At 43.7% G+C, this 15,587-nt stretch overlaps 1 protein-coding gene across 1 annotated transcript in view; it reads right to left on the bottom strand.

Moving 5' to 3' along the window:
* Positions 1–15,587, bottom strand: part of LOC124258402 (sortilin-related receptor-like) — an 80,717-nt gene that overhangs the window by 10,667 nt on the left and 54,463 nt on the right. The window contains exons 29-39 of the mRNA XM_046692498.1: positions 14,453–14,605; positions 13,483–13,591; positions 12,052–12,221; positions 9,912–10,024; positions 7,883–8,017; positions 5,352–5,595; positions 4,210–4,311; positions 3,829–3,920; positions 1,718–1,750; positions 1,157–1,319; positions 205–314 (exon numbers count right to left, since the gene is read on the bottom strand). Of these exons, the coding sequence (XP_046548454.1) occupies positions 205–314; positions 1,157–1,319; positions 1,718–1,750; positions 3,829–3,920; positions 4,210–4,311; positions 5,352–5,595; positions 7,883–8,017; positions 9,912–10,024; positions 12,052–12,221; positions 13,483–13,591; positions 14,453–14,605 (1,424 nt within the window). The remainder of the gene's footprint in view (positions 1–204; positions 315–1,156; positions 1,320–1,717; positions 1,751–3,828; positions 3,921–4,209; positions 4,312–5,351; positions 5,596–7,882; positions 8,018–9,911; positions 10,025–12,051; positions 12,222–13,482; positions 13,592–14,452; positions 14,606–15,587) is intronic.

Genomic DNA, 15,587 nt, shown 5'->3' with positions numbered 1-15,587 from the left:
TATTCCAGCAATATCACGGGGGACACCTGAAATGGGTTTCACACATTGTACCCATGTGGGGTATCAAACCTGGTCTTTAGCGTGATGAGTGAACGCTTTAACCACTAGGCTAACGCAACGCCTCTTAAACCTTGAATTCTCTATCACACAACAAACACTCGACACTGTAGCTATGCCACACGAGTGTGGGTGCTGGACACTTACCAGTGAAACCCCCTCATAGTAACAGGGCGCCTCCCAGGTTATGTTGACGGAGATTTTCCCTTTCTGGTGCACAAAAGTATATCTCAAGTTCTTTGGGGGAGCCTTGGTATCTGTAGGAAAAGGAGGAATTCTTACCTCATGGAAAATACTGAAGAATGGATAAAGCACTCATAGGTTGGATGACGTGTCGAGGGGTAGGATGAAGTGTCAAGGGGTAGGATGAAGTGTCAAGGTGTAGGATGAAGTGTCGAGGGGTTGGATGAAGTGTCGAGGGGTAGGATGAAGTTTCAAGGGGTTGGATGACTGACTGACTGACTGAGTTTGGTTTTACGCCGCTTTTAGCAATATTCCAGCAACATCACGGCAGGGGACACCAGAAATGGGCTTCACACATTGTACCCATGTGGGGAATCGAACCCGGGTCTTCGGCGTGACGAGCCAACGCTTTAACCATTAGGCTACCCCACCGCCCCCAAGAGGTTGGATGAAGTGATGAGGGGTTGGATGAAGTGTCGAGGGGTTGGATGAAGTGTCGAGGGGTTGGATGAAGTGATGAGGGGTTGGATGAAGTGTCAAGGGGTAGGATGAAGTGTCGAGGGTTGGATAAAGTGTCAAGGGGTAGGATGAAGTGTCGAGGGGTAGGATTTAATGTCAAGAGGTTGGATGAAGTGTCAAGGGGTAGGATGAAGTGTCGAGGGGTTGGAAGAAGTGTCAAGGGGTTGGATGAAGTGTCAAGGGGTAGGATGAAGTGTCGAGGGGTAGGATGAAGTGTCAAGGGGTTGGATGAAGTGTCAAGGGGTAGGATGAAGTGTCAAGGGGTAGGATGAAGTGTCACGGGTTTGGATGAAATGTCGAGGGGTAGGATGAAGTATCAAGGGGTAGGATGAAGTATCAAGGGGTTGGATGAAGTGTACGAAGGTTGGATACAGTGTACAGGTGATAGCAGACATACCTGGGTCAGTCTCGATGGAGACAACAGGTCCAAGTGGACACCCTTCCATTGTTCCCACTCTGAAGAAGTACCGTTCACAGGCCTGAAGCCCAGTGATGAAGCTCTCCTGTGTTGGCCTCAGATTCTTCCTCTTCGCATGAAGCAAGAATTCCTCCACATCCAACTCTCGGTGCTCCATGTAATACACGATGTGGGACTAGAAGAGAACACACACGTAACTCTCTGTGCTCCATGTAATACACGATGTGGGACTAGAAGAGAACACACACGTAACTCTCTGTGCTCCATGTAATACATGATGTGGGACTAGAAGAGAACACACACGTAACTCTCTGTGCTCCATGTAATACACACACGATGTGGGACTAGAAGAGAACACACACGAAGAGAACAACTCTCTGTGCTCCATGTAATACACACGATGTGGGACTAGAAGAGAACACACACGTAACTCTCTGTGCTCCATGTAATACACGATGTGGGACTAGAAGAGAACACACACGTAACTCTCTGTGCTCCATGTAATACACGATGTGGGACTAGAAGAGAACACACACGTAACTCTCTGTGCTCCATGTAATACACGATGTGGGACTAAAAGAGAACACACACGTAACTCTCTGTGCTCTATGTAATACACGATGTGGGACTAGAAGAGAACCCACACGTTTGTGACCTCTATTCTTAGTAAGTGAATGAATATAGCTCTACACCATTATTAGCAGTATCCCAGCCATATAATGGGGAACACAGAAATGGGTTTCACATATACTGAGGAAAACAAATAAGGGAACATCACTTCATGGCAGTGTTCCTTTATTTATTCTCAGATATCCTCCCACAGCGCTATTCAAAGCTGGTGGAAAATATTAAAGGAACAGCTGAATTTTCCAGTGTTCCTTCCATTGTTTCTCTCAGTATATTACAACCATGTGGGGAATCAAACCCAGGACTTTGGCATGACAAGCAAATGCTTTAACCACTAGACTGCCCCACCACCCCCTTGTATTACCATCAGAACTCAACCCTCTACAACCATGTTGCCTCACATACAGTTCACCTTTATCAAATATAATCACCTATTTTTCTATTTTCTAAGTTATGAAAAGTCTCTTGTCTAATAACATTTCCTGAAACATATGCACTTACAGACCACCTGATTTTCTTCATGCCTAAAACGGTGTCTAATTATTTCTTTTGAGCAGTACATATTTTGTTTTCCAGAGTGACAAAGTCATAAACAGTCGGTTAGCGGTGGTAGGTTTCACCAACAACAAACAGAAACAGGGCTTGATTTCAGAGAAGTTAACCTACTTGCACCAGGTGCAACCTACGATAAAGACCTAGTTGCACCAGCCAAATTCCAGTTGCAACATAGTGTGTTTAAAACGCCAGAAGTTTCGGTGCACATAACAATATTTCCGTGATGTAGTACCCATGAAACCATAGCAACACAGAGACACAGCTGATATCTGTTTTCAAGAGCTGTCATAGCCGAGACGTGTCTATGAATAGCAATGTTTCGGTGCCATAGCTATTCAAAGTTTAGAAGAAAAATGAGCTGACATATTTATGCTTATATTTAGTTATAATGTTAGATTCATCATTGATTTATTTCTCAAAAACTGACTTGCACCTTGTGCAAGTTAGACTCATAACTAGGTTGCACTTTGTAATACTGGGTTGCACCAGTGCAAGTAACAAAGCACTAAATCGAGCCCTGAGAAGTGAGAGTGATTTTAGTGTTAAGTCGCTGTTAGCAATATTCCAGCAATATCCCAGCAGGGGAACCAGATATGGGCTTCACACATTGTACCCATGGGCGGAATTGAACCCAGGTATTCAGTGTGACAAGCAAACGCTGTAACCACTGGGCTACCCCACCGCCCCACAAATAACACTACAACTTAAGTTATACCAAAGGTTGTCAGTACCCATGAGATCCTGTTTTGATTTGGTCTTCAGCAACCCACGTTTGTTGACTGACTGACTGACTGAGTTTAGTTTTACGCCGCTTTTAGCAATATTCCAGCAATATCACGGCGGGGGACACCAGAAATGGGCTTAACACATTGTGCCCATGTGGGGAATTGAACCCGGGTCCTTCGGCGTGACAAGCCAACGCTTTAACCACTAGGCTACCCCACTGCCCCCACGTTTGTTGAAAGAGGACTGGGTGGTCAGACTCGCTGATTTGGTTGGCACATGTCATCATATTCTAATAGTATAGATCGATGCTCAAGATGTTGATTACTGGATTGCCTGGTCCAGCCTCGATTGTTTATAGACCACCCAAAGTAGCTGGAATATAGCTGACTGCGGCATTAAGGAACCACCACCCACAGCAAACAAAGCCAGGAAACGTGACAGAGTCTTCAGTAAATATTCATCCCAACCCAACTTACATCGGGGCCATTACACTGTCTCCATCCCAACCCCAACACAAAACCAACCGTTCCGAACATAGCCAATACGACGTGAAACGTTTCCTGCTGGACAAGTATACTTTGCAGTATTTCAGCACAAAGTGGGAGAGAGGTAAGTACTAGGACAATAAGCATACGTTATAGGAGACAAGCATGAGCAAATAGAAGCTGTGTTCTCCCCAATGCCAGAACTCTATGGTTTAACTAGTCTGTCCAAAGATTGCTAAACGAGTTATGAGAACCTACTCTCTTTGCTTCATCATTAGGGAACCGAATGTCGACCTGGGTGGCGTCAGACTTAGTGATGTTGACATTCTTGGGTGCCAGGACCTTGTTTCCTGCAACAGAAAGTAATAATGAGATTATCACAGACAGACAGGGCAGTGTATATATACTGAGAGAAACAAATAAAGGATCACAGAAATATTCAAGCGTTCCTTTATTATTTTCAAGTTTTCATCACCACAGAGCTATTCAAAGCTGGTGATGAAAACTGGAAAATATTAAAGTCACGCTTGAATATTTCTGTGATCCTTTATTTCTTTCTCTCAGTATATCATGTTACGTCATACATTGGGAGGGCACATGGGTACTGTGGGCCTACTCTACCCAGTTATGGGGACGTACCTTCAGTGTTCTTGTAGACAACTTGTGATGGCACCCCGGGCCCGGCCTTAAACATTGGCTGCACAATGAAAGAGTAGGCAGTCCCAGGGCAGAGATGTGTGACTGAAAGAAGACCAGTCAAGTCATCAATGTTGAAGTAAGTATGTTTTGTTCAATATTTCAGATATTTCAAGGTGTGTGAGCTCAACGTGGATGGAAAGCACCTCAGACATTTCTCACTTTGGTGACACCAACGGTTCTCCTCTACAGACTTCCCCATCTACAGATTTTTTCAACAAGAGTTGTCTCCCCCCACATTTTACAGTGGTATTCTTCAAACTGAGTTATCTCACCTGAATGAGTTATTCACCCTCTACAGAGTACTAACCTGTTAAATTAACATTTTTAACATGAGTTATTGCTCCTGTTTGAGGTGTACCCTCGACTGAATACTCACGTTATATTGACATTCTTCAGTGTAAGTTATCTCCCCTGGATGAGGCATTTCACCTCTAGTGAGAACTCATATGCTACAGTGGCAATGATCAAAGTGAGTTATCTCCACTGAATGAGATACTTCCCCCTCCACTGACTACTCACATGTTACAGCAGTTTCCAATATGAGTTATCTCCCCTGTATCAGTTATTCCCCCTCCAGTGACAACTCACATGTTACAGCGGTTTCCAACATGAGTTATCTCCCCGTATCAGTTATTGCCAACCCTCCAGTGACAACTCACATGTTACAGTGGTTTCCAACATGAGTTATCTCCCCTGTATCAGTTATTTCCACCCCTCCAGTGACAACTCACATGTTACAGTGGTTTCCAACATGAGTTATCTCCCCTGTATCAGTTATTGCCAACCCTCCAGTGACAGCTCACATGTTACAGCGGGTTCCAACATGAGTTATCTCCCCTGTATCAGTTATTTCCACCCCTCCAGTGACAACTCACATGTTACAGCGGTTTCCAACATAAGTTATCTCCCCTGTATCAGTTATTCCCCCTCCATTGACAACTCGCATGTTGCAGTGGTATTCAACAAGAGTTATCTCCCCTGTATGAGTTATCTCCCCTCCAGTGACAACTCACATGTTGCAGTGGTTTTCAACAAGAGTTATCTCCCCTGTATGAGTTATCTCCCCTCCAGTGACAACTCACATGTTGCAGTGGCATTCTTCACTGTTTTCTTTGTCTCCAAGTCATCATCAAATGAAGACAGCTGGTGCCGCATGGTGGCCACATACGATTCGACGCCTTTGATTGCTGTCCATGACAGAGTTATGCTGGTATTGCTTGACTTGGTCACCTTGACACCTTGCACTGGCTTCCAGTTCTGGTGTTGGAAGGTGATGCTGGTTTTATTGGTGGGGTCGCTTTCTCCTCCATCTGACACAGCAGTCACCTGCATAGACAATTTCACAGAATTTCACTAACCAAACTTTAGAACTTTTAAAGATTCCTCACTCAGTTTCTTACTTATCATCACACTCAGTAATATTTAAGCTGTACAAAAATAATCCAGCATGGACCAAACAATCCAGTGACTGACAATATGATCAGCTGTCTTTGTAGCTAGATACAATTAGGAGATAAACATCATGTGTTGGCCAATTTCCGGGTATTATTGAGTATTTGAAGCACGGGAATTCATTTGGAATTTCAAATGAAACATTCCTGGCCAACACATGATGTTTATCGACATTGTAAACACAAAAGTAAACCATGGGTTTTACTGTCTGCACTCATTGACATTGAGTACGGGTACAGCAGTGAAGTGTCATAAGCTGACTGTTTCCGTTGTCTCCCATAGTAGCATCTCGAACTGCTCATTTGTGACATCATTCCGACTTTACGTCACAATGTGATTTGAATGACGTCACCACTGCTGATGATGCAACAATGAAATTGTGTGCGATATTCGTACGTGTCAAGTCTTGAAGTTTCCGGGAATCAAATACCATTCGATCATGTTTTCCAACCAATCAGATTAAAGAACATGTTGACTTAGATTTACAATGATATGTATCAATCAACCAAGTCAACCAACCTCACCACCCAATCCTCTTTATAGGCCCCTACAAGAAGCATCGATACACGAAGCATGGGATGGTTGGTTGGTTGTTTAACGCCACACTCAGCAATATTACAGCTATATGGTGGGGGTCTGTAAATAATAGAGCTTGGACCAGATAATCCAGAGATCAACATCATGAGCATCGATCTACGCATTTGTGATTCAATGACATGCATCATTCAAGTCAGCGAGCCTGACCATCCAATCCCATAAGTCGCCTCTCACGACAAGCATAGGTTGCTGAAGACCAATTAAAACCTGAATTTCATGGTTCAGAAACATGGGTAGCTGAGGACCAACTATAACCTGAATTTCATGGTTCAGAAGCATGGGTAGCTGAGGACCAATTATAACTTGAATTTCATGGTTCAGAAGCATGGGTAGCTGAGGACCAATTATAACCTGGATTTCATGGTTCAGAAGCATGGGTAGCTGAGGACCAATTATAAACTGAATTCCATGGTTCAGAAGCATGGGTAGCTGAGGACCAATTATAACCTGAATTCCATGGTTCAGAAGCATGGGTAGCTGAGGACCAATTAAAACCGGAATTTCATGGTTCAGAAGCATGGGTAGCTGAGGACCAATTATAAACTGAATTCCATGGTTCAGAAGTATGGGTAGCTGAGGACCAATTATAAACTGAATCTAATGGTTCAGAAGCATGGGTAGCTGAGGACCAATTATAACCTGAATTTCATGGTTCAGAAGCATGGGTAGCTGAGGACCAATTATAACCTGAATTTCATGGTTCAGAAGCATGGGTAGCTGAGGACCAATTATAACCTGAATTTCATGGTTCAGAAGCATGGGTAGCTGAGGACCAATTATAAACTGAATTTCATGGTTCAGAAGCATGGGTAGCTGAGGACCAATTATAACCTGGATTTGGATTATTTACTTCACTGCAGATGCTAACATTTCAATGCTGCTGTTTAAACACCTATTAGTTACTCTTCCTAATCTCTCATGTGCCAAACACTTTCATCCAGCCCAGAAAGGTCCAACCATCAGTAGATAACTTAACAGCAACTGGAACTACAACAACATCAATACAAATTGTCATTCACCTACCCAGATGTGATTGTTCACCACCCCTGGCAATCACTTGTACAAAGCCCTGGCCCCAATTTCTCAAAACAAAGTTAAGTTTTTACTCAAAATTCAAACTCAGTTTGACAATTTGAAACAGCTGAATTTTTAACTCAACTGAATTTTTGCAAAAAAAAGCCCAAACAACTTCAGAAATCTATTTACCAAAATCAAATTGTCTACCAAATTTGAGTTCAATATCGATTCCAGTTCATTCTGGGAAATGCATTTACTTGCGTTTTTTTCAAATTTGAGTAAAAACACAAACTTAAGTCAAAACTCAGACTTAAGTTTGTTTCGAGAAATCGGGCCCTGATTGGTCAACTGTTTGTCAGATTCACCATGCACTGATCATGGTTGTCCTGCACTAAGTCTACAGCTCTATCCACTATCACTCACTCATACCCAGCTCTGATTGGTACACGTGTCAGCCAATCATTAACGCCCAGCTCTGATTGGTAAACATGGCTGTCAATCACTCACAACTAGCTGTGATTGGTCCATCCAGCTGTCAGTGACTCACCCAGATCTTGTAGTGATGGTGTTTCTCCAGCTGGGAGGAGGTGAGGGTGTACGAGTACTGTCTCTTGGTGGTGGAACTCGTTGTGGGAATAATCTCCATCCTGTCACCAGCCTGGGTAGTGTCCTGGTAGTGTAGCTGAGGAACAAAGTTAATATTGCTTCATTTTGTTGGTATACTTGTGGGCGTACATGGGGGTTTGGGTGTGATGTGATACACCTATCCTCTACAGATAGTCAGCTTGTAGGGGTGTGGTTGTGTGAGAAATAGGTCCACCTACCCCGTACTGTTACACAGCCTGTGGACGGAGGTGGGGTGTGTGGTTGTGTGTGATATAGGTCCACCTACCCTTTACTGTTACACAGCCTGTGGACGGAGGTCGGGGTGTGGTTGTGTGATATAGGCCACCTACCCTGTACTGATACACAGCCTGTGGACGGAGGTAGGGGTGTGGTTGTGTGTGATATAGGTCCACCTACCCTGTACTGATACACCGGCCGTGGACGGAGATGGGGGTGTGGTTGTGTGATATAGGTCCACCTACCCTGTACTGATACACAACCTGTGGACGGAGGTGGGGGTGTGGTTGTGTGTGATATAGGTCCACCTACCCTGTACTGATACACAGCCTGTGGACGGAGGTGGGGGTGTGGTTGTGTGTGATATAGGTCCACCTACCCTGTACTGATACACAGCCTGTGGACGGAGGTGGGGGTGTGGTTGTGTGTGATATAGGTCCACCTAACCTGTACTGATACACAGCCTGTGGACGGAGGTGGGGGTGTGGTTGTGTGTGATATAGGTCCACCTACCCTGTACTGATACACAGCCTGTGGACGGAGGTGGGGGTGTGGTTGTGTGTGATATAGGTCCACCTACCCTGTACTGATACACAACCTGTGGACGGAGGTGGGGGTGTGGTTGTGTGTGGTATAGGTCCACCTACCCTGTACTGATACACAGCCTGTGGACGGAGATAGGGGTGTGGTTGTGTGATATAGGTCCACCTACCCTGTACTGATACACAGCCTGTGGACGGAGGTGGGGGTGTGTGATATAGGTCCACCTACCCTGTACTGATACACAGCCTGTGGACGGAGGTGGGGGTGGTGTGGTTGTGTGTGATATAGGTCCACCTACCCTGTACTGATACACAGCCTGTGGACGGAGGTGGGGGTGTGGTTGTGTGTGATATAGATCCACCTACCCTGTACTGATACACAGCCTGTGGACGGAGGTGGGGGTGTGGTTGTGTGTGATATAGGTCCACCTACCCTGTACTGATACACAGCCTGTGGATGAGGAGGTGGGGGTGTGGTTGTGTGTGATATAGGTCCACCTACCCTGTACTGTTACACAGCCTGTGGGCACAGAGGTGGGGAGGTGTGGTTGTGTGTGATATAGGTCCACCTACCCTGTACTGTTACACAGCCTGTGGACGGAGGTGGGGGTGTGGTTGTGTGATATAGGTCCACCTACCCTGTACTGATACACAGCCTGTGGACGGAGGTAGGGGTGTGGTTGTGTGATATAGGTCCACCTACCCTGTACTGTTACACAGCCTGTGGACGGAGATAGGGGTGTGGTTGTGTGATATAGGTCCACCTACCCTGTACTGATACACAGCCTGTGGACCTACCCTGGCCTGGGACCGGAGGTGGGGGGTGTGTGTGATATAGGTCCACCTACCCTGTACTGATACACAGCCTGTGGACGGAAGTTGGGGTGTGGTTGTGTGTGATATAGGTCCACCTACCCTGTACTGATACACAGGCCGTGGGCCGTGGACGGAGATGGGGGTGTGGTTGTGTGTGATATAGGTCCACCTACCCTGTACTGATACACAGCCTGTGGGCGGAGGTGGGATATGTGGTTGTGGTCCACCTACCCTGATACACAGCCTGACTGATACACATACACCCTGTGGGGGGTGTGGTTGTGGTTGTGTGATATAGGTCCACCTTCCCTGTACTGATACACACCCTGGGGATGGAGGTGGAGGTGTGGTTGTGTGTGATATAGGTCCACCTACCCTGTACTGATACACAGCCTGTGGACGGAGGTGGGGAGCCTTCCACTGCATTACCACCTGCAGAGTCTCTCCCTTCCACATGTGACACATGAAATGGGTTGGTACTCCAGGCTCTGAAAACACCAGCGTGCGTGAGTGAGTGAGTGAGTCTGGATACATCCCATGTTTAGCAGTATTTCAATCAGTTTAAGTGAAGCAGGCCCTTGATACTATACAGGTCATAAAAAATTCAATACAGAGCAAACTTTTTGGATAACAACTTCTTTTTTATTCGTGAGTGCGACGTTTCGATACAGATTCTTGTACCGTTGTCAAGCATTAATGGTACATGAAGAAGGGGGAAGTATATATAGTATGACCAGAAATTTTTGAGAATTTTAGGAATGTGTTTAATTGGATTTCTAGTATAAACAACCTTGACCAGCTATGAAGTGCTTGGTTTTATTCAAGAGAAACAACTCCGTTAATCCTTTTTCATTAGTTTGTGAAGAGTTATCCCTCTTTGTTTACTTGCTAGCAGACATTTTCAGTGATCCTCAGTATGGATGATTTAGAGAAGAGGAAGTTGATTTTAGAGTATTATAACATCAGATCAGCTAAAGTGATTTCCATGTTGCAATATAGGAGTTACTTGCTACTGACCATGTCATAAGTCCATGTTGCAGTATTTTAGAGTATTATAACAAGTATAGATTTCAGTTGCAATAGCGCCACGAATCGTCGTAAGTCCATGTTACAGTATAGTCCATGTTGCAGTCCATAGGAGGAGTTAGCTAAAAGTCTATGTTACAGTATAGGAGAAGTTAGCGTAAGTCCATGTTGACTGTCGTACAACTGTCGTAAGTCCATGTTGCAGTTACAGCATGTAGGAGTTAAGCCATGTAACAACTGTGTTAAGCAAAGTCCATGAAAGCAGTATTGTGGCACTACGACTGTCGTAAGTCCATATACTGTAACATGGACCTTAGCGCAAGTCCACTGTCGTGTGGTAGAAGTCCATGTTAACATGGACAGCGCTACGACTGTTGTTACAGTATAGGAGTTAGCTTTGTTAAAGTCCATGTTACAGTATAGGAGTTACCGCAGCATACGACTGTCGTAAGTCCATGTTACAGTAACATGGACCTTAAGCAGTATAGGTCCATGTTACAGTATAGGAGTTACCGCTACGACTGTCGTAAGTCCATGTTACAGTATAGGAGTTAGCGCTAAAGTCCATGTTACAGTATAGGAGTTAGCGCTACATTAACTTTGTTAAATGGGTCCTGGGCCCTGTTCCTGAAAGCGATTGTGGCACTACGACTGTCGTAAGTCTATGTTAAAGTATGGGAGTTACGATCATCTTAGCGCTACAATCCCTTTGAGGAACGGGGCCCTGGATTGTTAATGTCGTAAGAGAGAGTTCAGCTCAACTCCACCTTCAACACTACTCGTTATGTATCATGGCGTATCAGCGTCATGTGACAGAGTGAGTGAGTGAGTTTAGTTTTACGCCGCACTCAGCAATATTCCAGCTATATGGCGGCAGTCTGTAAATAATCAAGTCTTGACCAGACAATCCGGTGATCAACAGCATGAGCATCGATCTGTGCAATTAGGAACTGATGACATGTGTCAACCAAGTCAGCGATCCTGACCACCTGATCCCGTTAGTCGCCTCTTACGACAAACATGGGTTACTGAAGGTTTATTCTAACCCGGACCTTCACAGGTTTAAGAATACAGAAGATACTAAGGACTGAGTGAGTGAGTTAGTGTAGTTTTACGCCGCTTTTAGCAATATTCCAGCAATATCACGGCGGGGGACACCAGAAATGGGCTTAACACATTGTACCCATGTAGGGAATTGAACCTACGTCTTCAGAGTGACAAGTGAACACTTAAACCATTGGGCTATCCCACCTCCCAGATATTAAGGAACATCGAGGAGGTATATAACATCTCTTGAATGCCCATGGCTGAGACAAAGAAAGAACTGCAGAAGTAAATAATATGAATACATTAAAAAGACCTTTTACAAGCAAGCAGTATTTTAAATATCTAACTTAAAACAAGGAAAATGGACCAACCAAAACAAACCAATGCCAACTCTCTTCTAAGTGAGTTATCTCCCCTCCTTGAGTTAATCCCCCTTACTCACTTCCTTCCAGTGTAGTGACAGCGAGAACGTTGGAGTGGCGATGGATCAGTTCACCTTCCTTCTCATACACGGCCACTTTATACGTTGTGACGGGTTGCAGGTGCTTCAGTGTGAACTGTGTCACATCAGTTACTGTTCTGTTGACCCACTTGGTACTGTCCGTGGTGTCACTGCAACCCAAACATTGAGTGAGTGATTGAGTGAGTGATTGAGAGAGTGATTGAATGAGTGAGCGAGCGAGCTCTTCAGCAATATTCTAGCAATATCACATTGGGAACATCAGAAATGGGCTTCACACATTGTACCCATGTTGGGAATCGCACCCAGATCTTCGGTGTGAAAAGCCAAGGCTTTAACCACTAGGCTACCCCACATAATGCACTACCTGAGGAGTGAGGGAGTACAGGTATTACACCACTTTTAGCAATATTCCAGCAATATCACGTTGGGGGACACCAGAAATGGGCTTCACACATTGTACCCATCTGGGGAATTGGAGACGGGTCCTCGGCTTAATGAACAAACAATAAAACCAGAAAAGTGATGATAAACTGGGTCTATGATTGTACTTACAGAGACGTGATGATAAACTGGGTCTATGATTGTACTTACAGAGACGTGATGATAAACTGGGTCTATGATTGTACTTACAGAGACGTGATGATAAACTATGTCTATGACTGTACTTACAGAGATGTGATGATAAACTGGGTCTATGATTGTACTTACAGAGACGTGATGATAAACTGGGTCTATGATTGTACTTACAGATATATAATGATAAACTGGGTCTATGATTGTACTTATAGAGACGTGATGATAAACTGGGTCTATGATTGTACTTACAGAGACGTGATGATAAACTGGGTCTATGATTGTACTTATAGAGACGTGATGATAAACAGGGTCTATGATTGTACTTACAGATATATAATGATAAACTGGGTCTATGATTGTACTTATAGATATGTGATGATAAACTGGGTCTATGATTGTACTTATAGAGACGTGATGATAAACTGGGTCTATGATTGTACTTACAGAGACGTGATGATAAACTGGGTCTATGATTGTACTTACAGAGACGTGATGATAAACAGGGTCTATGATTGTACTTACAGATATATAATGATAAACTGGGTCTATGATTGTACTTATAGATATGTGATGATAAACTGGGTCTATGATTGTACTTATAGATATGTGATGATAAACTGGGTCTATGATTGTACTTATAGATATGTGATGATAAACTGGGTCTATGATTGTACTTACAGAGACGTGATGATAAACTGGGTCTATGATTGTACTTATAGATATGTGATGATAAACTGGGTCTATGATTGTACTTACAGATATATAATGATAAACTGGGTCTATGATTGCACTTATAGATATGTGATGATGAACTGGTTCTATGATTGTCCTTACAGACATGTGATGATGTACTTGGTTCCAGCTTTCACTTTGTCTCTGGAATTCCAGGTGACTGTGATGCTTTCGCTGGAAGCACTGGCTGATACAGATAAACGATTGGCTGCTGTAACAGATAACAGACAGAGACGATTAGTACTGATAAACAGCTGACTCCATATTGATAAAGTGCTGCTATAACTATTGTCATAAATATTGATAAACAGTTGACTTTTTCTAGAGAATTGATATAATTAGTTCTGAAAAACAGCTGACTCCGTATAGATAAAGTGCTGCTATAACCATTGTCACAAATACTGATAAACGATTGGCTGCTGTAACAGATAACAGACAGAGATGATTAGTACTGATAAACAGCTGACTCCATATTGATAAAGTGCTGCTACAACTATTGTCACAAATACTGATAAACAGTTGACTTTTTCTAGATAATTGATATTATTAGTTCTGAAAAACAGCTGACTCCGTATAGATAAAGCATTGTTAAACTTAACTAGTTGCGATAAACAGCCGAATTCTCATAGATAAAGCATTGTTATAACTAGTTCTGATAAACTGCAGACTCCTTATAGATAAAGCCTTGTTATAACTAGTTCTGAAAAACAGGTGACTCGTCATATATAGTGCCAGTTTTAGCTTGAGTAGCCTACCGAGTCAGTATGGTTTTATGCTGCTATTAGCAATATTCCAGCAATATCATGGCGGGGGACACCAGAAATGGGCTTCACATATTGTGCCCATGTGGGAATCAAACCCGGGCCTTTGGCGTGACGAGTGAACGATTTAACTCCTATGCTACCCCACCAACCTAATGAGACACCATGATGCGATTTATGGATACCCCACTCAAAGAATGTATCAATACTTGGTTGACAAGTCCATATTTGTCCCTTAAATGCTGAAAATAAAAGCAACATGTTTTAAAGCCTGTGGTGTGATACAACATGTGTTGTATCCTTGAACGTACCTGCTGTGCACATGGGAAGGTTCTCGTCAGCCCGATCCATGCAGTCGGTCTTTCCATCACACACATACAACCACAGAATGCAGGTTTTCTCCTGGGGACACAGGAAGAACTTCTCGGGATGCTTGCAGGTGCTTGTCGGGGGGAGTGGACTCGCTGGAGGAAACATTGATTGAATAATTGGTTGGGTTTTTTTTAATTGATTGATTCACAATACTTGAGTTGAAGTGGAATTGCTGAGTGTGAGTGAGTGAGTGAGTGAGTGAGTGAGTGAGTGAGTGAGTGAGTGAGTGATTGATTGATTGATTGATGCACAAGTACTTCAGTTTGAGGCGGATTAATCAGGAGTGAGTTTAGTTAAGCCTTAACAGCATTTCAGTGGTATAAGTGACTTGGCCTTTAGTCAATGAGTAAGTGAGGGGGAGAGGGACCACAGTTTGGAACAGTATTTTCACTACAAGATAGCTGGACAGTTTAAAGGGTGGAGGATCCCCAAATAATGAATGTCGCAAACATTTACCACTTTAGTGAAACCAACTAATGACTAATTATGTTACTTAAGACTGATGATAAGACTGAAGCATTGGTTTGAACATATAATCACAGGATTCTGGCATGTCTAAGGGGTGCAACTCTGAATTGCAGTACCGCTGACAAGTACTAGATATTGTACACAGCCAAGAGTGAGTTTAGTTTTATGTTGCACTCAGCAATATTCCAGCTATATGATGGCGGGCTGTAAATCATCCAGTCTGGACCAGACGATCCATTGATTAACAGCATGGGCATCGATCTGCGCAATTGGGAGACAATGACATGTGTCAACAAAGTCCGCGAGCCTGACCACCTGATCCTGTGTGTCGCCTCTTTCGACAGGCATGGGTTGCTGAAGATCAATTCTAACCCAGATCTTCACAGGTCACACAGCCAAGAGTGAGATCGTTTGGTGGAAAAATGATCACAACAGCAAGGAATCAACAGGCACACATGAATCTTTCTGGGCCTCTTAATTATTAGTAAGTTGGGCTTTTAACACAGCTTTCAACAATATTTTAGAGTGTACCATCTCAATGTGGGAGGGAAGCCTGATGTAGTAGTCTATTGTGCATAATGTGAAATCCGTCTTTCTTGGTGTATT

Source organism: Haliotis rubra, unplaced genomic scaffold, assembly GCF_003918875.1.
Source record: "Haliotis rubra isolate DU_JTF1 unplaced genomic scaffold, ASM391887v1 Scf691, whole genome shotgun sequence".
Lineage (NCBI taxonomy): Eukaryota > Metazoa > Mollusca > Gastropoda > Lepetellida > Haliotidae > Haliotis > Haliotis rubra.
This window is presented reverse-complemented; position numbering and strand designations above follow the sequence as displayed.